Source organism: Lithobates pipiens, unplaced genomic scaffold (genome assembly GCF_037356315.1).
Source record: "Lithobates pipiens isolate NorthernLeopardFrog02 unplaced genomic scaffold, aLitPip1_a1.2 Scaffold_23, whole genome shotgun sequence".
Classification (NCBI taxonomy): Eukaryota; Metazoa; Chordata; class Amphibia; order Anura; family Ranidae; genus Lithobates; species Lithobates pipiens.
The window spans coordinates 68,318,027-68,344,776 of record NW_027507785.1 but is presented as its reverse complement, the minus strand read 5'-3'; the positions used below and the strand labels follow the sequence as shown (position 1 = coordinate 68,344,776).

The 26,750-nt window shown below is 43.9% G+C and overlaps 1 protein-coding gene across 1 annotated transcript; it reads left to right on the top strand.

Annotated features, from left to right (window-relative positions):
* Positions 1-1,357: 1,357 nt before the first annotated feature.
* CCDC51 (coiled-coil domain containing 51) lies at positions 1,358-25,327 on the top strand. The gene is made up of 4 exons (XM_077451818.1): positions 1,358-1,692; positions 11,217-11,544; positions 14,451-14,615; positions 24,503-25,327. The coding sequence occupies exons 2-4, from the start codon at positions 11,245-11,247 to the stop codon at positions 25,277-25,279; spliced, it is 1,242 nt and encodes a 413-aa protein (XP_077307944.1). The 5' UTR covers positions 1,358-1,692; positions 11,217-11,244; the 3' UTR covers positions 25,280-25,327.
* Positions 25,328-26,750: the final 1,423 nt, after the last annotated feature.

Genomic DNA, 26,750 nt, shown 5'->3' with positions numbered 1-26,750 from the left:
CATCCTTATCCCCGAGCTTCAATGTTCAGTGTCCTCATCCCTATCCCCCTGCTTCAATGTTCAGTGTCCTCATCCCTATCCGCGAGCTTCAATGTTCAGTGTCCTCATCCTTATCCCCCTGCTTCGATGAGGACACTGAACATCGAAGCATGGGGATAAGGATGAGGACACTGAACATTGAAGCTTGCGGATAGGGATGAGGACACTGAACATTGAAGCACAGGGATAAGGATGGACACTGAACATTGAAGCTCGGGGATAGGGATGAGGACACTGAACATTGAAGCAGGGGGATAGGGATGAGGACACTGAACATTGAAGCTCGGGGATAAGGATGAGGACACTGAACATTGAAGCAGGGGGATAGGGATGAGGACACTGAACATTGAAGCTCGGGGATAAGGATGAGGACACTGAACATTGAAGCTCGGGGATAGGGATGAGGACACTGAACATTGAAGCATGGGGATAGGGATGAGGACACTGAACATTGAAGCACAGGGATAAGGATGAGGACACTGAACATTGAAGCTCGCCGATAGGGATGAGGACACTGAACATTGAAGCATGGGGATAGGGATGAGGACACTGAACATTGAAGCACAGGGATAAGGATGAGGACACTGAACATTGAAGCTCGCGGATAGGGATGAGGACACTGAACATTGAAGCATGGGGATAGGGATGAGGACACTGAACATTGAAGCACAGGGATAAGGATGAGGACACTGAACATTGAAGCTCGCGGATAGGGATGAGGACACTGAACATTGAAGCACGGGGATAAGGATGGACACTGAACATTGAAGCTCGGGGATAAGGATGAGGACACTGAACATTGAAGCACGGGGATAAGGATGGACACTGAACATTGAAGCATGGGGATAGGGATGAGGACACTGAACATTGAAGCATGTAGCTCAGGATAGGCACTACAAGTCCCAGCAATGCAAAACCTACTAGGTAACAAGGGAAGTATTAGTGTTGTAACGAACGGCCCAGTGTTTGTGTTGTGTGTAACTTCACTTCCGTAACATTATGTGATGGTTTCGCTGAAATGTATTGCCGAAACTATGTTGGAACGCACGGCGCAAGTGTTTGGAACGCATCGCGCATGCGCAGTACGCAACAACGTGGCCCGTGTTTGTGTTGTGTGTAACATCACTTCCGTAACATTATGTGATGGTTTCGCTGAACTGTATTGCCGAAACTATGTTGGAACGCACGGCGCGAGCGTTTGGAGCGCATCGCGCATGCGCAGTACGCAACAACGTCACTTCCGCACCATCCTGTGATAGGCATCAAACTGTGACACTACACCGCCGGAAGTAGGAATGTGGCCATATTGGTACTCCTATACATTGAATTAGCTAAAGCTATTTGCTATAGGAATTCGGCCATATTGGTACGCCAATCGTGGCTTTTCACACTTTGATTTAGTCCTTGTAGTTACTCAGCTTGCTATGTTTACTTAAATGACGTTAGGCAAATTCTGTTAAGAAAATACCCTGACTATGGCAGTGCCACCCAGTGCAGGAAATGCTTGGGCCGCCATCTTGGTACACCCAGTAGTTGTAGGAAGTGTATAGAGTGCAGAGTAACCCTTCTGTCATTCGGATGAAGCGGACTGTAGACCATTGCAGGGCTCACAGGACAGAGAAATGACCCAGGACCAGCCTTTGATGAAGTCAGGTAACAGAGCAATGTGTAATGTCATATACAGGAGACACTGACAGCTTGTTATGCTGTTATAGACTCAGAGGGGTCATCACTATTTTCCAGCATTTCCTGTTATTGTGCTTATTTGTATGTTCTGTGACATTTGTATAATGTTCTTAGCTTGCACTCTATAAGTCATAAGTGACGGGAGACATGGTGGTGTGTCAGCACCCATACCCTGGGATGTTGTGTAGTGTGGGTGTGTAAGTGTGTGTGTGTATATATATATATATATATATATATATATCCATCCCAAACTTCTGGGCTCTACATGTGTCAGATCCTCCAGCCCAATTCTCTATAAAGTAGAAGAGTGAACAATGTCCCCACCCCCACATTTATGGAACTCTCCATTCAGTGAGGGTGTGCACTGTGGCGCGCTACTGTCGCCCTGACCAGAATGTGCGAAGCATGTATGTTTTTTGTTCACTTACGTTTTTTTTTTTTTTTTGCTCTAGGTTTTGCACCACCACGGACAAAAATAAATGAACAAAATGAAGCACCATGGTGTTTTCTTTCATGGGATGCACTGATGCCGAGTATTTTCACCAGTGCTCGTGTTTGTGAAAATGCTCCAATACCCAAAACCAATACTTTGCAATGCAATTTACGCCCATACAAAAATGAATGGACTCAAATCACACTGATAAGAATCGCATGCAATTTGAACAAGACTGCGGTGCGATTCCTGTTCCAATCAAATGCGCTTTTCCCCGCACCACTCCTGTGTGCATCCATGCTGAAATCACTATGATGAGCCTGGGGTACACACAGGAGCGGTGTGAAAAACATGTGATTTGGACAGGAATCGCACCGCATTCCTGTTCAAATCGAGTGCAATTCTTTGCAGCGATATTTGAGGCCATTCATTTTGGCACAAATCGCACCTTAGAGTATCAGTACTCGGTATTGGCGAGCGCTTGATCTGAAAGTATTCATACTCGCTGATTTTTTATTTTTTTTATTTTTTTTAAATGTATCGGTTAGGGATGCACCCATACCATTTTTTTTTTTACAATGAGTACGAGTACCGATACATTTTTTAGTATTCGCCGATTCCAACCGCAACTGTTTTGTTTTAACTTCAGCTGTCAGCAATGGTACAAAGCATTGAAAAGTTATTTACAAATGAAATAAATAGATTTTTTTTTTTTTTTCATTTAGCGCTTTTTCAATGTGAAATGTGTAAAAATATTCGCTAACAAAGCGAACAAAAAAAATGTATTATTTATCGTTTATAAAATAGACGTGAATAAAAGAAAAAAACAGGAAAATAATAATTAAATGGAGGAGAATAGGGAGTTAAAGCGGGAGTAAACCCGCGGATGTTTTTTTTTTTCTACATGCAAAGGAAAAGGCATAATGAACTAGTATGCACCGCATACTAGCTCATTATGAAATACTTACCTCAGAACGAGACCCTGACATCCCGGCCCCATCCACGCCGAGGGAGCTGACATGTTCCCTCTGCGTTTCTTCCGGGTATCGCGGCTCTGGCACTGTGAGTGGCCGGAGCCGCAAAATCGTCACTCCCGCGCATGCGCGCTGGAGATTTCTTCCCGGCAGCGCCCGTAGTCTGCTGGGCTTTCAGCCGGGAATCCCCTGTGCGCATGCGCCGCTGCAGTCAGCGGCGCATTGCGAGGGGAATATCTCCTAAACCGTACAGGTTTAGGAGATTTTTTTTTACCTACAAGGAAGCCTTATAGGCTTCCCTGTAGGTAAAAGTCCCAAAAAAGGCTATACAACCACTTTAAGGCTGATTAGAGTAAATTAGGGGTTAAGGGGTTAAACAGAGGAACATTTGTTCATCCCTTTGATCTGCAGATGAGGAAACGGAAAGCTACAAAAATAAACAGTGTTTCTTTTTATTTTAGTGTTTCAGGGCTGAGCAATGTTGTTAATAAACATTGCCGGCTGTTTTTATTTTTTATCTATTTATTTTTTTGACGGCTCCAATTACCGAGCTTCTTTAACACCGGGGAGACCCACTGACAGCCCAAAGAACCGAGCCTGAAAGTATAGTTTTCACGTATTGATGCATTTGCACGAGTACCGATACTTGTACAAATACTCAGTATCGGCACTGATGCCAATACTAGTATCGGTGCGCCCCTAGTGTTTTTATTAGGGAATGAATAAACCAAACACTGCGGCAGGAAGGGAAAGAGAGAGAAGGAAAAGACAATTGTAAGGAAAAGGGTCCCTAGTCCTGGTAATAGATGATTCTGACATATAATAGTATTAGCAAAAGAGAAATGTCTGGATGGATATAGTTAGATGCTAATTATTATATAGCCAAGGGCTCTTTTTTAGTGCATGCCCCTCGCATACGTGCGGCTGGGGGACAGAGAATACTTCCACCGTCTATGATTGGCTGTCGAGTTTGACAGCTTTCAAGTTCAGGCTCATGTCGGAAGTCTCCTGAGCTCATCTGTAGTGGTGAGAAGGTGACATGTCTCCTCAAACACCTGTTTCAATGCAATGCAGAACCACAACCGCGTGCATTGCATGTGGTCACAGGGTGGTTGCGGCACAACCTCATTCACCCGCATTGCCTGCCAAATGCAACGGGCAGTTTCATGTTTGCTTTTGCTGGTTGCATGCCCTTCTACAGGTGGGCATTTGGGGGGCGGGGGGTGTTAAACTGCGGCTCAGCCACCTGGGAACAAGCCCCAATACTAATCAAATGAGGACGGTGCAGCCAACTTTTCGAAGAGAGGAGGGCGAGCAAAACTGTACTGAAGTAAGGCCGAAAAGAACAGCATAAAGACTACAATAGTGTAGTATGTTAACAACCCGCTGTCCTTAGGCCATTTATAAACATCCTGGACTTTAAGGGGTTAGCTCCGATTCACACCAGTGCGACCTGTCATGCGTTTTGACAGTTTAAAGTTGCATGACAAGCCGCATCCTGTTTGTGCCAATGGAACCGTTCAAATTGGTGCAGCTCTGACTAGCATCGATTTTTTTTTTTTAAAAAGGTTCCTGCACTATTTTTGGCGATTTCATGTGTGACTTGCATGAAGTCTCACAGATGTCGGCAAGCCACAGATGAAATCACACTTGCTTTGACCTGTGCAATTGGTTTAGTTCCGAATTCGTTTTTTCTCAAGTCATCTTCCAGGACGGCACACCTGAGAGATGAGAGGCTCCTCCCTACAGGAAACACAATCAATCGACAGCTGTTTTAAGTCCCCACCCTTCCCCTTGATCCTCAGTTTTTGATTGTGTTTCTCCCTACACAGCGAAACTGTTTGTTTTTTTCCAAATGACCCGAAGCCTGGGGCTGGTGGTCTCCCCCTGGGAGCCGGACCACAAGCCTGGGAAGCCTCTGGGTCTGGTAGGATATTCTTGTCCTTCCTGGGGGGTTCCCCTATCTTTTCCTCAGGGCGGGCAGCAGAAATTGGAAGAGCCCCCCTGAGAGCTGAAGGACCCTGGGTACAGTGGTGTACCCAGAACTTCAGGGGCCATTATCCTGTCTCCCCCTCCTTACCTGTACAGGTGGCTGTTCAGACGGGGGTGCTGGCCATCGGTTCTTTCCAGGGGGATCTTGTCCCCGACTCCTGGGTCCCCGGTAGCTCGCGTGGGCTGCCGGAGAGGGCGTGGCAACAAGCACCCGCGTCATTTTCAAACTTCGGGAAAATGGCAGCGGCGTTCTTACCCAGGAGGGAAGGCTGAGAGTCAGTAGGAGCAGGCGCCCACATCCTCCTTTCTCTAGAGCGAGGAGGCACCAGTTTACTACGGTGTATGTCTGCCTTAACCACCTCAGATATGAAGATGGGAATGAGGAATGGAAGGCATTGCCCCCCCCCCATGTATATAGACTGACTGACTGGTACAGTGCAGGACACAGCCTAACCTAGCACCTCCCTATGGGGACAGCAGTTGGGGGGGGGGGGGGGGAGCACTTTGGCGGCTATCCTCCTTGCGTGTGGACCATAAGGATGGAAAAGCAAGCCCGCTGGCTGTGGCAAAAAGAGGAAGACGACAACGGTGAGTACTTTACTTTCCTTTTGCCGTGGGAAATTAGCTGCAAAATCCCCAATTCCAGCCAGAGGGTTCCTGGGCATTTGAGATCTCACCTGGGGTCTGGATTCAAATAGCCCTTAAGCTTCTGCTAAAAACACCAGCTGCAGCCCCTCTTACATCAGAGAAGCTGTATGGTGGACAGGTGGTGCAGAGGAACGAGTGTGCCTAAACCACCTCAGATGAGAAAGAGGTAGGTAGGCCATTGCTCCCCCTTCCCCGTGTATATACTGACTGGTGCAGTGCAGAACTTGGGGTCGGGATACAAATAGCGCAGACGCCACTGCTAAAACCACCAGCCACAGCTCCCTCTTACAGCAGAGACACTGTGGTTATCGCAGCAGTAGGTTGCCAGCCTCTCCCTACATGCCCAGTTGTGGTACATTTAGTAGGGATGAATATAGCGTACAGAGGGGACCTGGTAGATACAAAGTTACTTACAGGCCAGGTATACCACTGAACAGGTTATTAATTGGGCAGTGGTTGGTGGATTCAGAAGCTCCCCTGGTCAGCAGGTGCACTAGGTTACCGGCCCTATTAGCCCAGCTGCTAGGAATCTGAAGTTGCTTCACAATGTTTAAAAGCTGACCTAACATTCAAGGATGGGCAGAGACCAAGCTACTGTGTGGCACAGTAGGGGTTCCCTTGTCACAGATCCTCCTTTTGGGGGTTGCCTGCTATAGTTAACTTTCATAAGCTCCAACCTCCCACTCCACCTTTACACTGTGTTTATATTATAGTGTAGGAGGTAAGAAGAAACTTTTTTTATTGGTTTGGGCTACAATCCACTCAGTGGCAGATCTAAAGGCGATTCACCATAGATCGCTCCCTACATCCTTTTAATTGAGGATTTTCTGTGCAAACCTATGCAAGAGCTACATAATTGATTGCTTGAAGCCTGCAAATAGCTATTTACCTCCCAGGCTAAACTGGTAACCACCTCTTCTAGAGAGGTCTTAAATTGGTCTCTAGGGCTGGGCTCATTGAGACTTTAGTTGCTAATCAGCACCACCTGGATATGTGCTGGCTAGCGTTTGCTCAGTCTATGGAGGTAAGGTAGGACAACAACTACTACTAATAGTAGGGTGTCCAACCATTTTAGGATCTGTTCCTTCTCTGGTGGTGAAGGTTTAGTATCTACAGCCCAGGCTATGCCTATGAAATAAATTGCCTGCTGGTTATTTCATAAAGGGATAGACCATGACTCCTCATTGGCTGCACACCAGTAGACCTCAGTAGTGAAGGTTTGTGCTTGCTGGGATGTTTTTGTGGCACAGCAGAAATACACATTGAGCTTTGTGACATCTCTGCTTAATAAGGACTATATTGCTGTACATCAGAAATGCACTGCACTGAAGCTTGTTTTCTGTCCTTTATATACTAAAGGTACTGCTTTGTTTGGCTACAGATCAGAAGAATACAACAGTGAAGGTGGTCTGTACTTTCTGGTTTTGTGTTGCACAGCAGAAATGCACATCATTGAGTCTGGTGACATCTCTGCTCATAATGGTTATATTGCTGCACATCAGACATACACAAGATTGAGGTCTGTCTGTGGGGCTTTGTGTCCTGTTTTACTGCCTTGTTGGTTACTTATCAGAAAGGCAGCAGTGAAGTCTGATGGTCCTGATTTGCGTGGCGCTGTGCTGATTCAGACAGTGCTATTAACAGCAATGGCTGCCGAGTTTAAACATGCGATTTGACATGTTGAGTCGCATGACAAATCATTTCAATATGGATGTGCTATCTCTATTCATAGTGTTTTATTGTTGCACATCAGATTTATACAGCATTAAGGTCTGTGAGGTTTTGTGTCCTGTATTACTGCCTTATCAGAAAGGCAGCAGTGAAAATTGATGGTTCGAATTTGTTGGGCTACTTAGTAGAAATACAAATTGAACCCCTGCCAGGTGTAGTACATATACTGCCTTTGGTAATCCATGTAGCACCACAAAGTGGTGTTGTGCTGATTTTAGCCATGCGATTTGACATGTTGAGTCGCAAGGCCAAATCGCTTCAATATGGATGTGCTATCTCTATTCAGAATTGTTATATTGTTGCACATCAGACATATACAAGATTGAAGGTTGTCTGTTCTTTTATGTCTTGCATATACTGCCTTATTGGCTGCCTATCAGAAAGGACACAGCAGTGAAGATTGCTTGTCTTTTTCTGATTTTGTTTTTGCTGCTCAGCTGAGAGACACATTGAGGATGGTGGCCTCTCTGCTCAGTATTGGTATATTACTACACATCAGACATACACAAAGATTGAATGTTTGTGTCCTGTATGTCCTATATTTACTGCCTTATCGTTTGTATATCAGGCTAAGCAGTGTTTCTCATGGATCTACCTTTCTGCATCTTAGGGATACACAGCAGGGGTTTGTTGGCTGCAATCCTCCAGGGAGTCACAGCATTGGGGACCCCTTACTTATTCGACCTGAAAATTGCTATTTGTTTTTTTTTTCCCTGCGACCTGTGTAATCTTGAGGTCTGTGGATCCAGGAATCAGGGACTGCTGGTGTCGCACAGACACAAATGGTACCCATTGGAAGCCATAGTATATGACTTCTCATGCGTCTTGCAGTCCCAAGTCGCAGGTTGGGTCGCACGGGTGTGGGAACCCTAAACTTATCTGTCCCTTCTGATTGAGGTTTTGCTACACAGCAGGAATACTCATCATGACGTTATTGTTTTATTTTGCAGCAGACCAGAAAGATTGCAGCTGTAAAGGCTGTCTGCTTTTATGTTGTTGCACAGCAGAAATACTCAAGATTGAAGCTTGTTGGTGCTTTCTGTTTCAGAAAAACACAATGCTGCAGGTTGCTTGTGTCCTTTCTCAGTGTTGGTTCTATCTGAACTACACTACAGAAGTGCATGACAGAAAGGATTGTCTTGTGTTCCATATTTTTCCCTGTGGCATAGCAAAAATGCACAACACGGGAGTTGGTGTTCATATTAATCTTATAACTGTGGTGGTTTGTCAGAAATACACAACATAGAAGTTTGGGTCTTTCTGTCTTTATAGCCTTGTTTTGCTGTACATAGGTAAAGCACAACAGTAAAGGGGGTTCCTGTCCTTTCCGTATTTATATATCAGTTATGACCTAGCTAGCTGCACTAAAGAAATACGCAGCATTTAGGGTTTGCTTGAGTCTTAATGTTTTTACGTCTTGGCAGCACATCAGAAAACCAGACTATGAGGACTGTTTGTCTACGTTGAGGTTCAGATTTGGGTCTCTTCCCATATTTGATATATTGGTTTAGCTAGTCACACTCAGGCACACAACATTGTTGTCTATGCTTGTGTCCTTTCTGTCTAAATCTATTGTGCCGTGCCCACAATCTATGATCATTTTATTTGTGATATTAATAATGCATGTATCACCTTTTTGTATTTCAGCCTTCTTTTCCATGGAGGGGCCAGGAGTTCGGGCTGCAGCTGTCACATGTCAGAAAACCTTGACCACTTGCATTCAGGGATGCCAGAACCATTTCCTAGGGTTGAAGCCCTGTAGGGTTATGGGACACTGGAGGAAGGGGATAATGAATCGCCCTGTTTAGTAAGAACTTGGAGAGTTCTGTTCAGAGGAGTATTAGGGCCTAAGGATGAAGTATAAAGATGTATACCCGATCGAAGAGGTTTCGGCTCGGTGCATGGCCTTCATTTTGCCCTTTTAGCAAAACTAGACATAGCAATATGGGTAGTCTACTCCTGCTAGGGACTTTAATCTCCTGAAGAAGGCTCTCAGGCGTAAGTAAGGACATAGATTGGGGCGTGCCTTAAACCCAGGGTTCAAGCTTCTGTTAATCTATTTCCCTTAAGTAGGCTTCCCTTTAGTCTTTTGCTGACATAAAGATAAAAAGGAAGCAGTTTTATTTCCCTCAACAGGATAGTGTTAAGACAGGCCCTCTTATTGATTAATGTAGTGTCCTTGTCTTACACAGGTCTCTTATTTATCTTTTTAGTGGTTCTAAGTAGCACCTACAGGCATAATAGGCCATGGTTGTTAGATGTGTGAGATAGGCAACATTGCTAACCTACAAGTTTAACATGTTTTCTGATTCCATTTTTAAGAGCCCATTTCACCTAGATACTGCATCTGAAGCGGAAAAGGCAGGAACATCTGTGGAGCAGACCTGCAGATCAGCCGCATGATCCAGCTAAGATGCCTTCATCAAGCATATGAGCGTATGGAATGGAGGTAAAGCTCACTGCAGAGCCAAGGTTCGCCAAGAGGGTTTTGCAGTGGCCCCACCCTAAGGTAGGCCTGAGGTACTTGTTTATCCTCTCAGGTGTGCCGTCCTGGAAGATGACTTGAGAAAAGTACCAGTTACTTACCGGTAACTGTCTTTCTGGGAAATCTTCCAGGACGGCAGGCCTACTTCCCGCCCGTTGGAGGAGGGAAAATTCTAGAACACTAGAAGGTGAGTACCTATGAGGAATGATTTCCCTTGTGAACCTGGTTCAGGAGTTACTTCTCTACAAACTGAGGATCAAGGGGAAGGGTGGGGACTTAAAACAGCTGTCGATTGATTGTGTTTCCTGTAGGGAGGAGCCTCTCATCTCTCAGGTGTGCCGTCCTGGAAGATTTCCCAGAAAGACAGTTACCGGTAAGTAACTGGTACTTTTTAACAAATTTTGACAAATTCGTTAATTCCAATATTTCCGAAATCTTTCAATTTCAGAAATTTTCGAATTTCCAAATTTTCAAATTCCGAATTTTCAGATTTTCAGCATTCGTAAATTTGAAAATTTGAAAAAAAGAAAACAAATCAGAAATATTCTAAATAATGAACTATTAAATTATAGGTATTGGAATTTCCTTTCAAATTTAGCTGTTTGTGAACGTAAAGAGTACGAATTTATCCAAAGTTACGAATTCTCTAAAATGACAAATGCCGCATCTAAACGAATAGAACAGAACAAATAATAATTAATAATAATAATAATAATAAAACATTATTATTATTATTATTAATTTTGTTCCATTCCATTTGTTTAGGTGTGGCATTCTTTATTTCGGATAATTCGTAAATTCAGATACATTTTTATTGGTTATGTTCAAAAACTTAATTCCAATACCTATAATTTAATAGTTCATTATTATTTTGAATATTTCTGATTTGCTTTCTTTTTTTCAGATTTTTGAAATTTTAGAATTTTAGAACTACGGAAATTCGGAAGTGTGAAAATGTGAAAATCGAATTTTCGGATTTCCGAAAAAAGTAAAAAAATTAGTGAAAGGAAACTGAAAACAAACAATTTTTTTTACAGTGCACATGTCTACTGACAATGTTTTTAATGCTAGGGACATGCTGCTGTTTTTTCTGCTGTAAAACTAAATGAATTTAAAAATATAAATAATAAAAAAAAGTGTGTGTGATATATATATATATATATATATATATATATAATTTATAAAAAAATTTAGAGCGAAAAATAACTTGTATCTGTTTTACTTGCAGGTGTTGCGTAATTCTATAGCATCTCAGGATGACCCACATCTGTGTCATTAGCTCTATAAGACCTTCTCGCCAGTCCCCTCTTCTTAGAAGTCGAGTCACCCGTCTCTGTATTAGGACTGTTTGTTCTCCTGCGTCTAAACTTCCCGACACCAAACCCCCTGCGGAGGATCCCGGTGTGAGCCCCTTGCAGCGATGGAAGGATGTGGGGAAGACAATGGGCAGAAACACAATGCAGGCCGTGTCCACTACGGCCAAGAACTGGTGGGACCGATATGAAGAGTTTGTGGGCCTTGTAGAAGTTAGAGAAGCTCAGGGAAATGTTGCAGAGGTGAAATCATTTTATTTTATTCGAATTAACTTAAAGCGGTAGTAAACCCGCTGAAATTTTTTATTTTTTTTGGACCGCATACTAGCTCGTTATGAAATACTTACCTTAGAACGAGACCCTGACATCTCGCCCGATCCACGCAGAGGGAGCTGACATGTTCCCTCGGCGTGTCTTCCGGATATCGCAGCTCTGCCGCATGGGCGCGGGATATTTCTTCCCGGCAGGGTCCGGCGTCTGCCGGGCTTCCAGCCAAGAAACCCCTGTGCGCATGCGCCACTGAAGTCAGCAGCTCATTGCGAGGGGGATATCTCCTAAACCGTACAGGTTTAGGAGATATTTTTTTTACCTACAGGTAAGCCTTATTATAGGCTTACCTGGAGGTAAAAGTAAAAAAAAAAATACTTTACAACCGCTTTAAAGGGAATCCTGGTATTTCTATTAAAAGGAGTGCCAGGTCACTGTTCTCAATATGTAGATTCTCGAGAGACGCTGTCTCTTTGCTCATTCAAGGCAACGTGACAGCGTGGGAGATTTACTAAAACTGGAGCACTCAGAATCTGGTGCAGCTGTGCATAGTAACCAATCAGCTTCTAGCTTCAGCTTATGCGATTAAACTTTGACATTTAAAGCGGGAGGCCAATTGGTTTCTATGCAGAGTTGCACCAGATTTTGCACTCTCCAGTTAAGGGAAATCTCCCCCAAAATCTCTTGGAAAAACAGTCACCACCACCCATATATACTCACCCCCCTGCTTTACCATTACTTTGTCAGAGCTGGGTGGTCCAAACCCTGTGTAAATCCGGACATACACTGATGGAAATTAAAGCTCCAGTCTCCCCCCCCAAAAATTTTAAGTCAGCATTTACAAATACTGTAGCGGCTGACTTTTAATATAAGGACACTAACCTGTCCAGGTATCCAGCAATGTCAACACCCAAGCCAGTTCTTCATTCTGCATCAGGTGTAGGCATCGGCGGTGAAGCCTTCTGGAAGGAGGAGGGGCCAAACATCCTTGTAGATCACTAGCAGTGATACAGCAGCTCAGCTCCTCCTGCCCTTTCTCCCAGCAGTAATACAACAGTTCAAGTTCTCCTGCTTGCCCTCTCCCAGCAGGGATGCAGCAGCTCAGCTCTTCCTGTCCCCCAATCCCAGTAGTGATGCAGCAGCTCAGCTCCTCCTGTCCCCCCATCCCAGTAGTGATGCAGCAGCTCAGCTCCTCCTGTCCCCCCATCCCAGTAGTGATGCAGCAGCTCAGCTCCTCCTGTCCCCCCATCCCAGTAGTGATGCAGCAGCTCAGCTCCTCCTGTCCCCCCATCCCAGTAGTGATGCAGCAGCTCAGCTCCTCCTGTCCCCCATCCCAGTAGAGATGCAGCAGCTCCTCCTGTCCCCCCATCCCAGCAGAGATGCAGCAGATCAACTCCTCCTGTCCCCCCATCCCAGTAGTGATGCAGCAGCTCAGCTCCTCCTGTCCCCCCCCCCCCTCCCAGCAGTGACACAGCAGCTCAGCTCCTGCTCCTCCTCTCTCAGCAGTGATGCAGCAGCTTAGTTCTCTCAGTTCCCTCCTCTCAGCAGCCTTCTGTGGCGTTTCTTCACTTGCAAGTGCTATGACTGATGGCTACCACGTGCACGCCAGTCACAGAGCCGCAGTGCGCAGCCCCAGAAGGAAGAGGGGCAAAGATGGATGGGGCCATCACAGGTTTCGTTTGTAGCTAGGTGCCACCTAATGGGCTGGTATGCGATGCACACTGGCTCATTATGCTTTTACTTTGCTGGTAAAAATAGTGGAAGTAAAACCCATCAGGGTTTACTTTCTCTTTAAAGTGATTTAAAGTCTTGTTTTAATAATAAAAAAAAAATAACAAACAAGTTGTACTTACCTACTCTGTTGTAGAGGATTTGCACAGAGCAGCCCAGATCCTCCTCTTCTCTGGTCCCACTTCTGTGCTCCTGGCCCCTCCCTCCTGTCGAGCGCCCCCACAGCAAGTAGCTTGCTATGGAAGCACCCGAGTCGAGCTGCAGCTCAGTGTGTCCTTTCAGACATTGAGTTGTTGTTTGGCTGCCCCCTGTCTCTTCTGATTGTCTAACTCACTTTGATTGACAGCCATGGGAGCCAAAGGCACCGCTGCTGTGTGTCAGCCAATCGAGAGGTGAGCCCCGGATGGCCGAGAGACTTGTGGACATCGCTGGATAGAGATGGGGCTCAGGTAAGTATTAGGGGGGCTGCACACAGAAGGATTTTTATCCTAATGCATAGAATGCATTAAGTTAAACTTCTGACTTTCCAACTCCCTTTTAAGATGCTGGCACCAAAGACAGAAGATGAGATGTGGGAATGACTGGGGTGAGCCCACCGCTGGATCGTGGGGCAGGTAAGTGGCTGTTTTATCAAAACTCAGCAGCTACACTTTTTTTGCTGGTGACTTTTACACAGGAGCCTGGAGCTCCTCTTTATGCTGGCCATACACTAGTAGATTTTTTAACAGTTGTTTGCCTAAAAGTTCATATTAGTATTCAATGAGTTGACAAATGTCGTTGGAAAGTACTTCAAAATTTAGATGGCTTTTAACATTTGATTTTGGATTGAATGGACTTTCCCTAGTGGAAGCCACGTTCGTTCAAGAAAAAAAAAAAATTCCATCCTACTCCTAAATTTTCTCATCATTATGGTTGAAAACGAACATTGTTCTGAACTCATTAACTATTAGAAAATGAAGCAAATGTTCTTAAAATGAAAAAGTTTGAAGAAAATCTACTAGTGTATGGCCAGCTTTACTGTGAGCAACAAAAAAATCACTACAAAGGTACAACACAATCTTTGATTTATTGAAACTAAACCTTTTCATTGAGTATTCTGAGACTACAGTGTAATGAAGAACAACATCCTATGTCAAATATTCAATCCTCAGGCAGAGAAAGACTTCATGGTGGCCCGTGGGATAGTGCGAGAGGCCCGCGAGAACGCCGAACGCCAGCAGGTAAAGCTGAAAGAAGTTCGGGATCGATTGGACCGCGTGTCCCGGGACGATGTGCAGTACTTGGAGCTGGCCACTCTGGAGCATAAACTACTGCAGGTACAACATTCCACTAGTCTGCTACTTGTGTCCTCCATGAACCCTGGCATGAAAGGCAAACTGTGTCTTCATTTTATAATAATATATCCTCTAAAAGGATAATAAAAAAAAGAAAAAACAGGCTGGGTGCATTTGTTTTATAACCACTTCACCTCCGTAGGACGTTATATGACCTCTTGGAATTTCAGTGGTTATACTGGGATGATACCGGCACCTGCAGGCATCATCACTTTATCAACATTTTCAGCAGCCAATGGTATGTAAAGTAGAAGTGATTTGAGTGGCTATAGAGCCACTCAATTACTTCTACAGTGGCAAAAAGGAGGTCCATTCCTGGGCTCTCCCATCCAATCAGGGACCCCCTGGGAACACTTCAACCGGAGGCATCTGATGCATTGAACAGAGAGGAACTGATACTGTTCCTCGCTCTCTGTGAGGTCATGAACTAGAAGCGACTAGGATTCCGTCACTTACGGTTTCGATTCTTTGTTTACCTGGCTGTTGCCAGCCAGTGAAACAGCCGATCAGACCGATCTGTGTCTGATCGGCTGCATTGGAGATCCCAAATCTCTCCATAATTAAAGCGGAGGTCCACCCTAAAGTGGACCTTCCGCTCATTGGAACCCTCCCCCCCTCCGGCGCCACAATTGGCACCTTTCAGGGGGGAGGGGGGTGCAGGTACCTGTACAGTACAGGTATCTGCACCCACTTTCGGCATAGATTCTGCAGAAGGTACGCCCCTTTCCGCAGAATCTACGCCCCTTTCCGAAGGTCCCCCGCTGCCTGCTGGGAAACACACGGATCCCAGAGACAGCGGGGACCATCCTGACTCGCGCATGCGCAGTAGGGAACCGGGAAATGAAGCCGAAAAGGCTCCACTTCCTGATTCCCATACCCAAGATGGCGGCGGCAGCACCCGAGAGACGATGCCGACATTGCGGGAACGCTGGGCGGGTAAGTGTCATTATTTTAAAAGTCAGCAGCTGCAGTATTTGTAGCTGCTGGCTTTTAAAAAAAAAAAAAAAACGTCGGACTCCCGCTTTAAGACCTGTCGTGGCCCATGCTATCACAAGGGATTTTGTTTATCCCTTGTGATGGCAATAAAGTTGATATAAAAAATGTAAAGATAAAAGAGTGTTACATTTTTTTTTATTTTTTTTTTAAATGGGATGGGAAGCAGATAATAAGAGAACCTCAGTAAGGATACAAAAAAAAACAGGCTGGGTGCATTTATTCTTTTATGATAAATAGGAAGATGGTACTTAATTAATGTGTAATTGTATGAACTGCAGATACAGTGCCTTGCGAAAGTATTCGGCCCCCTTGAGTATTCGGCCCCCAGTTTCAGGTCTTTTGCAGACTCCAACAGGTTTTCATCCAGAATGGTCCTGTATTTGGCTGCATCCATCTTCCCCTCCAATTTTAACCATCTTCCCTGTCCCTGCTGAAGAAAAGCAGGCCCAAACCATGATGCTGCCACCACCATGTTTGACAGTGGGGATGGTGTGTTGAGGGTGATGAGCTGTGTTGCTTTTATGCCAAACATATCGTTTTGCATTGTGGGCAAAAAGTTCGATTTTGGTTTCATCTGACCAGAGCACCTTCTTCCACATGTTTGGTGTGTCTCCCAGGTGGCTTGTGGCAAACTTTAGACGAGACTTTTTATGGATATCTTTGAGAAATGGCTTTCTTCTTGCCACTCTTCCATAAAGGCCAGATTTGTGCAGTGTATGACTGATTGTTGTCCTATGGACAGACTCTCCCACCTCAGCTGTAGTTCTCTGCAGTTCATCCAGAGTGATCATGGGCCTCTTGGCTGCATCTCTGATCAGTCTTCTCCTTGTCTGAGCTGAAAGTTTAGAGGGACGGGCAGGTCTTGGTATATTTGCAGTGGTCTGATACTCCTTCCATTTCAAAATGATCGCTTGCACAGTGCTCCTTGGGATGTTTAAAGCTTGGGAAATCTTTTTGTATCCAAATCCGGCTTTAAACTTCTCCACAACAGTATTACGGACCTGCCTGGTGTGTTCCTTGGTCTTCATGATGCTCTCTGCGCTTTCAACAGAACCCTGAGACTATCACAGAGCAGGTGCATTTATACAGAGACTTGATTACACACAGGTGGGTTCTATTTATCACCATCAGTTATTTAGGACAACATTGGATCATTCAGAAATCCTCGCTGAACTTCTGGAGTGAGTTTGCTGCACTGAAAGTAAAGGGGCCGAATAATTTTGCACGTACCACTTTTCAGTTTTTTATTTGCTAAAAAAGTTTAAAATATCCAATAGATTTTGTTCCACTTCACAATTGTGTCCCACTTGTTGGTGATTCTTCACAAAAAAATAACATTTTATATCTTTATGTTTGAAGCCTGAAATGTGGCAAAAGGTTGAAAAGTTCAAGGGGGCCGAATACTTTCGCAAGGCACTGTAGGTGATCGCATCCTTACTGGGCTCCCTGACCGCTCAGGAGAGCCCAGTAAAGGCAGTGGCAACCTGTAAAAGTGACCGAGTGGCTACATAACCGCTCCAATCAACTTTGTAGGGGATCGCCGACAAAAAAAAAAAGAAATGAAATAAAAATATCTTGATGATTGCTGCAACAAAGACAAAGATATTACTGCTCCCATCCAAGGACGTATATGTCTTTATGGTGGATGGGAAGCCGTTTAAAGTGCGGGAACTTGCTGTGAGGTCAGTGGCTGGTGAGGCACTGGATAGTATCAAAGCCAGATACACACAGGTTACATACTTCGAACATTAGAGTGAGAGCAATAATTCTAGCACTAGACCTCCTTTGTAACTCTAAACATGTAATCTGTAAAAAAAAAAAAAATGTAAGCGCCGCCTATGGAGATTTTTAAGTATTGAAGTTTGGCGCCATTCCACGAGCGTGTGCAATTTTTTAAAGCACGACATGTTAGATGTCTATTTACTCGGCGTAGCATAATCTTTTGTAGTATACAAAAAAATCAGGCTAACCTTAGTGTTTTTTTTTTTTTATTTTTTATTTTTTTTTTTTATTCATGAAACAGTTTCTTTAAAAAAAAAAATGCATTTGAAAAATTGCTGCGCAAACACTGTGTAACATAAAAAGTTGCAATGATCACCATTTTATTCCCTAGTGTGTCTGCTAAAAAAAATATATATATATATATATATATATATATATATATATATATATATATATATATATATATATGTATGTTTGTTTAGAGGTTCTAAGTAATTTTCTAACAAAACAATGATGATTATCACATGTAGGAGAGAAGGGTGGCCAATTCTGTAAGTAATATACAAATAATTATTATATATTTGTTTTTAAGGTAATTTACTATATTTGCAAAAAGTGTTCACAAGCAGGTGGCTTAATGGAAAAATTACTGTATTTTGAAGTTATAACTTCCAACCAGTAATTTCACAGAAAATAGATACATTTATTATCTTATAACATATAGCATAATAATATGATTTAGCTTGTACCTTTTCAGCAGCAGCAGATTCTAATTCTCCCTCTTAATTGCCTGAGAAAAGCATGGGATTGTGGGTAAATCTTATACCCATAAACCCGTGTTTTTTTCCTTGTAATTAAGAGGGCTGGGCTGGAAGGGAGCATGTGTCTTTTAGACACATGCCCCCTTCTATGACAGTGCAGTGAGAGGCCAGCCTCCACACTGCAGCATTTTTATTGGACAGCTTGGGCTAATGGTACTTTACCACTGGTCCAAGACTCCAAGCCTGTCCAGCTTGTATTTAAACTGGCCACTCTGTATGTAGCTTCTTACAATCTGCACAAGGAGCCCCGTATCTCTGGAACCACAGATCGTAGGAGCCCCAAATTTTGACCAGTGGTGGGGTAGGACTGCTCTGTGACCCCAGGTCACCGAGCTACGACCCTCAAAGTCGATAGTTTTTTTTGTTTTGTTTTGTTATGCTCATGGCAGATGAGGCTCTGCCTTTGTGAATTATCCCTCTTCTTTTCTTATAGAGTAACCCCTCGGATTGCGCGTAACAATAAGGCAATACGAGCTATTTTTTTTTTTAATCCTGCTGTCTCACAAAATAAGCAGGGTTTAAGCCTCTGCGGTGTGCAGTACCGCATTTGGCCAGAGGTGTGGGGGTGCCGGTGACACTCGGAGCCTCTTGGATGCACTTGAAGCCGCTCGGAAACACTCCGTTCCCAAGTGTTTCCAAGTTTCCGAGTGTCCGGCGTCCCCACACCTCTGGCCACATGCGGTACTGCATACAATAGAAGTCACTGTGGAACGAATTATCTGAGTTTCCATTGACTTCTATGGGGAAACTCGCTTTGATTATACGAGTGCTTTGGATTCCAAGCATACGTTTGGAACAAATTCTGCTTGAAATCTAAGGTACCGCTGTATCTGTAAGGAGAGCTATTAACAAAATAGTAGTATGACACATACTCTGTTCATAGATCTGTAAGGGGAGCTCTTACCATACAGCACAATAATAGCATGACATAGTCCCTGAAGAGTAACAGTCTGTGTGTTCCACCAATTCCCCTGACACATCCGTTATTACCCATCTTCTTTTATAAAGTATTTTGTTTTCCGTTTTTTGAAGAAAAAGGAAAGCGGCGCCCCCCCCCCCCCCCGGGATCTGTTTTAAAATGAGAACAGTTTGTCAAACTGATTTTGGATTATCAGGGGAGATGGAGATCTTCCTATGTTTCCTGTGATGTTCTCCTCCTCTCTGAGATCTTACTGAAAAAAAGCCAGTGAGTCAGCCTCAAATATGTCATTTATTAATCAAATTTATTCCATGCAGGCCGTAGCTAATCCGATAAATGGCCTCATGTCCAACATGTGTTCCGTATTTCCAGCTTAAAAGTTATTTAATAAAACCCTAATGGGACAAGCTGCAGGCACATGTTAACCACTTAGATGCAGTTCTGATCTGTGACTTATTTACTGAGGAGTGCTTCTGGTAGCGCACATGCCCAACTTTATGTAGAATATGGATCTGTAAAATAAATAGTTCCTTTTAACCACTTCAGACCTAAGAATTTACCCCCTTCCTGTTCAGGGCACTTTTTGCGAAACGGCACTGCGTCGCTTTAACTGACAATTACGCGGTCGCGCGACGTTGCCCCCAAACAAAATTGACATCCTTTTTTTTTCCCCCACAAATAGAGCTTTCTTTTGGGGGTATTTGATCCTCTGCGGTTTTTATTTTTTTGCGCTATAAACAAAAAAGGAGCGACAATTTAGAAAAAAAAAAAAAGCAATATTTTTTACTTTTTGCTATAATAAATATCCACAAAAAAAAAAATATATATATATATATATATATATATATATATATATATATATATATATATATATATATATATATATATATATATATATATATATATATATATATATATAAAATGTATTCAGTTTAGGCCGATACGTATTCTTCTACATATTTTTGGTAAAAAAAAAAAAAATTGTATATTGATTTGCACAAAAGTTATAGCTATCTACAAAATAGGGGATAGATTTATGGCTATTTATTTTAGCTATTTATGGCTAGATGTATGGCTATTTTTATTTTATTAGTAATGGCGGCAATCTGCAATTTTTTTATTTTTTTTTAAATATAGTGACTGCGACATTGTGGCAGACACATCGGACACTTTTGACAATATTTTGGGACCATTGTCATTTATGCAGCGATCGGTGCTGTAAAAATGCACTGATTACTGTATAAATGACACTCACAGGGAAGGAGTTAAACACTAGGGGGTGATCAAGGGGTTAAGTGTGTCCTAGTGAGTGATTCTAACTGAGAGGGGGGGATGGGCTACCACTGACATGGCAGCGATCACTGCTCCCGATGACAGGGAGCAATAGATCTCTGTCTTGTCACTAGGCAGAATGGGGAAATGCCTTGTTTACATGGGCATCTCCCCGTTTTGCCGCTCCGTGACACGGTTGCGGGACACTGGCAGACATTGTCACTAACACTGGAGTCCACGGGTCCCACGGTCATGGAGCACCCGGCGAGCGAATGCGCCCACAATGCTGCTTCTTAAAGGGGACGTACCTGCCCATTTGCGCATCTGTGCCATTGTGCCGATGTATATCGCCCTGCACTGCCCGGCAAGCGGTTAATGTAGAACTATAGGAAATTTTATTTTATTTTTTTCATTTTGGATAGAGTAAGGGAGGGTTATAACCCCTGTCACATTTTTTTTTTTTTCATTATCTGTGTCCCATTACAGAGATTTCCCTTCCTGTCCCATAGCCAGACAAGAATAGAGTTAAAATCCCTGCAAATTAAGGGAATTTCTTGGCGACCCCCAGGTCACCAGACCTAGTGTCTCCATTGGAAGAATTCCCCTCTATTACTTTTCTGGGAACAGCCCAAAATTTGGGATTTTCTTTTCCTTTCACGTTCAATGATAACAGTAATCAGGACAAATGGAGAGGGTGAAACTCCTTAAAGTGGAGTTCCACCTAAAAGTGGAACTTCCGCTTTAATAAATCCTTACCCCCTGACATGCCACATTTGGCATGTCATTTTTTTGGTACCTAGTTTTTACAGGTACCCAGCTCCCACCCCACTTCCGCTCCTGCAACCTGGAACGGAAGTTCTCCTCTCCTCCACCGCCCCCCCCCCCGTAATCTTCTGGGACATGTGACGGGTCCCGAAAGATTGCCCTTCCATTCAGAACGCGCAGCGCGACTCGAGCATGTGCAGTGCGCACGCAGTTGTGAAACTGCAAGCTGTCACAGCTGGGCGCCCACATTTGCAATGCCGGTGTTTCGTCAGATTAGGCAATCCGTCAAAATTTGTAATGAAATTGACATTTGGTCGCCGCCATCTTGCTACACCCTGCAGTCCTCCACAGTAAGGATACACGAGGAGGGGCAAGCGGACATCTTGTTACACCCACCTGAGTTTTTTATTTCACACTTATTTTTAACAGAAAACGGAGCTTATAAGGTCAAATACAATATTTAGAAATCTGACGGACTGTTTAGATGTTCAATTTTAAAAGCAGGGACCCGTGCAGGGCTGTCTTTTACTGGCATTGGGGTGCACAGGTGTTGCGTGTCTGTCCTGTGCTGTTTTTTAACAGTGAAACCGAATAGAAATTTACACATCAAATAAATAATGTGACTTGTCTGTAGTCCGAGCCAAAATATTGTGTAAAAATTTACTGAATCTGGTTAGTATTTTAAACTCAGAAGTAAAGTGAGTGAAGATATTTTTCCTGAATGTCTTTATCACTTTACCTTCTAATTTTACTTTCTACTGCAATTCTCTTTTTAATTTTCTTTCCTGTAATTCTGTCATTTTTAAAAATATTCCACCAACAGGAAACGGGTATATGTGACTCTGAGCTTGTATTTCCATTTCAAAATTGAGGCCGCCACAAAGTGTATATCGCAGTCTTTCTTAACTTTTTTACCCCAGGTGAACCCTTAAAATAATTTTCAGGTCTCGGGAAACCCCTGATAAAACCCATTCATTGGGAGTCAGTGGGAACAATGCCCTTTACTTTGGTGGAGAAAAATGCCCTTTTTTACAGTGGTGGTAAGATTGCCCCCCTTACAAAGAGCTGTAAAGATCATTGGTGTCATACCACTGGCTCCTCCAAGTGGCATTGGCTCAGAACTATGTAGGCACCACCAAACAGTAGGTAAATCAGCCACAGCTCAAGGAACCCCTGGCCACCTCCTGAAGGAACCCTGGTTGAGAATGGCTGGTATATAGCTTTCTTAATTGCTGCTGTACCCAGCCTGTTTTCAGTTCGGGGTGGGGGGGGGGGGGGCTATACATTAAAAATGGAATCATTGACACTTCCTTCTGTGTCAAAATCTCTTATTTCCTCTTGCCTTCTAAAAATCCACCCCCCTCTTAACCATTCATAAATAAATAGCACCAAGGCTGTGATCTGGAGCTGCTCTCCTGCACACAGCCCCGGCCAAAATATGACAGTTGGGCCTATTTCTTTACATACAGTGGAGAAAATAATTATTTGATCCCCTGCAGATTTTGTAAGTTTGCCCACTTACAAATTTTAATTGTTATCATCTGTGTATTTTAATCGATAGAGACAATATCAACCAAAAACCCAGAAAAAACACATGATACAAATGTTGTTATAAATCGAGTTGCAGTTCAGTGAGTAAAATTAGTATTTGATCCCCGAGCAAAACATGACTTTGTGCTTGCCAACAATGGTTTCTTCACCAAGTATGGAGGTAAGACGTTTCTTGTAGTTGGTGACCAGGTTTGCACACATCTCCAGAGGGATCTTGGTCCACTCTTCTTTACAGATGTTCTCGAAATCCTTAAGGTTTCTTGGCTGTCACTTGGCAACTCCGTTTCAGCTCCCTCCATAAATTTTCAATAAAATTAAGGTTTGGAGACTGACTAGGCCACTCCATGATCTTAATGTGCTTCTTCGGTATGTTTTTCATCCATGACCCACCTTCTGTTTTCTGGTTGAGGAAAGAAGGTTCTCCTCCAAGATTTTACAATCATGGCCCTGTCCATTGGTCCGTCAATGTGGCAAAGTCAGCCTGTACCTTTTGCAGAGAAACCGCCCCAAAGCATAATGTTTCCACCACTGTGCTTGGCTGTAGGGAGGGTGTTCTTAGGGTCATAGTCAGCGTTTTTGTTCCGTCAAACACGGCAAGTCGTGTTAATGAAAATTGAGCAAATTTGACATTACTCGACTTGCTGTGTTTGGAGGAAGAAATCTGAAACTGCCAAGTGACAGCCAAGAAATCTTAAAGCAGAGCTCCACTCAAAAGGGGAAGCTCCGCTTGTTTGCTTCTTCTCCCCCCCCCACCCCCCTACAGTGCCATATTCAGCAGCTTTTGGTGGGGGGTTAATGTGTACTTATTTTCGACAGGTACCCATCCCCACTTCCGGGAGACCTGGCTGCGGTGAGGTCCTCCAGTGGTTCGCCCCCCTTCTCCTTGCTCCACCGTCGGGCCAGTTAGAAAGTGCAGGGCACATCATGCATGGACATTAGGGAAGCGGCTGTGAGCCCGAAAGGCTTCACTGCCAGTTTCCCTTACCACAAATGATGGTGGAAGCCCCCGAGAGCCTTTCGGAAAATTGACTTGGGTGCGGACATCGCTGGATTTCAGGGCAGGTAATTGTCTTGATATTAAATGTCAGAAACTACAGTATTTGTAGCTGCTGACTTTTAATTTTGGGGGGGGTGGAGCTCCACTTTAAGGATTTGGAGAAGGTCTGTAGAGTGGACCAAAATCCCTCCTGAGATGTGTGCAAACCTGGTCACCAACTACAAGAAACCTCTTACTTCTGTGCTTCCAACAAGGGTTTCTCCACCAAGTACTAAGTCATGTTTTGCTTGGGGATCAAATACCTATTCTACTCACTGAACTGAAACTCACTTTATAACATTTGTATCATGTTTTTTCTGGATAGATTTTTGGTTGATATTCAGTCTCTGATAAAAATTATATGCCCTTCATTTCTTTGTAAGTGGGCAGAATCTGCAGGGGATCAAATAATTATTTTCCACACTGTATTGTGAGGTTATGGTTAATATGGAGGAAGGATCAGTGGAGATGAGACTGCTATTATGAGTAACTAACGAACTGCTTGCCTCTTGTAAGCCGTGTTGTAGCAGTTCAGCCTGATAATGGAACCAGAACCTGTCGGGTCGTTGTTCTCTGCCACGTCCATGGAAGGCTGCCACTGGCCAGCTTCCAGATGTGGTGCTACGTAACCTCATTCCACGGCTAGGACACATGCATTGGAATGAGCATGGCTTCTGGGAGTCTGGCAATGGCAGACCTTTCTTGGGATCCTGATCTGTGTTGGGTAGGGCCATCATACTAGGATCACTTTGTCTTTCTGATGTCAATTTATACTTTTCCCTTTAAGGAAGAAAAAAGGCTGAGAGCATCGTACACCCATGCAGAGGAGAGCGAAAGAGAGAAGTTTGCCCTTTTTTCCGCTTCTGTCAGGGAGAGTCATGAGAAAGAGAGGACCAGAGCAGAACGGACTAAGAACTGGTCTATCATCGGATCGGTTCTAGGGGCGGTCATTGGGGTGATGGGATCTACTTACATCAATCGCGTTAGGCTGCAAGAACTAAAGTCTCTGCTTCTAGAAGCTCAGAAAGGACCAATCAGTTTACAGGAAGCCATACACGAGCACGCCTCGGTGCATGAGGGCCAACAGAGGGACCTGGGTGATCTCATTTTATTGTTAAGAGATATGGTACCAACTGCGCTGCCCCGGAGCCAAGAAACACAGATAGGAGGGCCTGCAGTTCCGGTAAACTTATCGGGTTCAGCAGATCAGGCATTAAAGGACATTAAAGAACACATGACCTACACTAAGGAAACGGGGAAACACTTGGAAAATTTACAGCAGCAATACAGTAACCTAGAAAAGAGTATTAACAAAATAGCAACAGATGTGCAAAACATCAACTCGAAGGTTTCTATGCGGACTGCGGAGCTACCGGTTACCGCTAACATTCCGAGGGATGGAAGTCGAGAAGCACCCCTGCAAAACGTCATTCTTGAATTGGCTGATGCGGAGCAGAGACTGGGAACACAGATTAACAGGAATTCCATATACAGCACTGCACTGACTTGTACTATGGTCGCATTAACATTTCCAGTAATGTATGTCCTACTCAAAGGGAACTAAATATGGCCAAACTAGAAATAAAGAACTTCAAATCTCTGTTTTAAAATACATGCTTGTCTTTGTTGTGGTTTTTTTTTTTTCTACCCTTTTGTTTAAAGAGTGATTCCATTTTTGTTGAGTAAAAAAACATTCCCCTCTGGTTGATCTATGTACATTGCAGGGATTTTGTCAAACTTTGTTGCAGAATCCAACCTTTTGTTATTCTGAAGAAATAGCTGTTTGTCTGTGTCCATATGTAGAGTGAATCTGTATTGGAGTGATTTTATTATTATCAATCAGCTGTTGGGTTCTAATTGAGAAACTGGCAGGGTCTGCATCCCTTTAGATGTGAAACCCTGAGCCCAGCGCAAAGCCAATGTATAGATGGATATTGTGATGGACCCCCGTACTCAAGAGGAGTATGTCCGCCATATGAGCTTCCCTTGTCTGGTACCAGGATGATCCAAGATCCCTTAGCCCACCCAGTCGCTTGTTGAGACATCAGTGTAGGGTGGTGGAAAAGACATATGACTGTTTATTCAAACACAGGTACAAAGGAGAGATACACTCAGGGGACAATCCCCCTTCTTTATCCAAACTTTACCTCCATGACACACAGGTGTATTCAACTTTCCAACAGTAGACCATCTTTAGAAGGTGCTGCTGGAGAACCCCCCGCCCCCCCAGCTTCTAATCCACGTACACATATACATCCCATAATACTTTGCTCCAAAGGCCGACAGAAACAATAGAAGAATGGGATACAGGCACTAAACAAACACATAACCCCCATCCCACCTCTAACCATCTAGCAATGGTCTGAGGCGAAATGTGGAATTTATCTTCGCATATTTGAGGGATATTGTTCAGAATTTATTCATGTCCCAATTGAAAGAACCGCTTCATTCTTTCAATACAAACCGCACTTCTAGAACCCCGGATAAAGGTTAACACCAAAATGCTCAGTCTGGTGTGGTTGTACGGTGAGTCTCGTTAGTGCAGACCTGATGGGTTCTCAGTCACCCTGTGCCCCTGACAGACACAGGGTAACTTACATATAGGAGGGGACGGGGGAGCTGGACAAAGAATTTCCTGGCCTCTCTAAGGTAAGCTGGGTTCCACAAGCCCCCCGCCCAAAGTGACTCCCATCACAGAGATGTGTTTGAAATGCCAATTCCACTGCGGGAAGGGGGACCAAAAAGTCCCAACAGTGGCATTAAAAAATAACATACAGGGAACATTTTTGCTCAATGTCCAGATGTGAACAGTGCTGATGCATGTAAATCCATCAATGAGATAAAGTCACTTACATGAAAGGATTAACCAGCTGCTCTATCTGCAACAAACTGTGCCAGGTGTAGCTGAGACTCATACCGCCTGTGGCCACCAGGGGGATCAAGAGGGAACATGGGGGGGGGGGTGGTGCTGCAAAGAGTGGTAAGTTGGCTGGCGATGGTATATGCTCCAAGAAGGCAGAGGACACAGAGCTGCT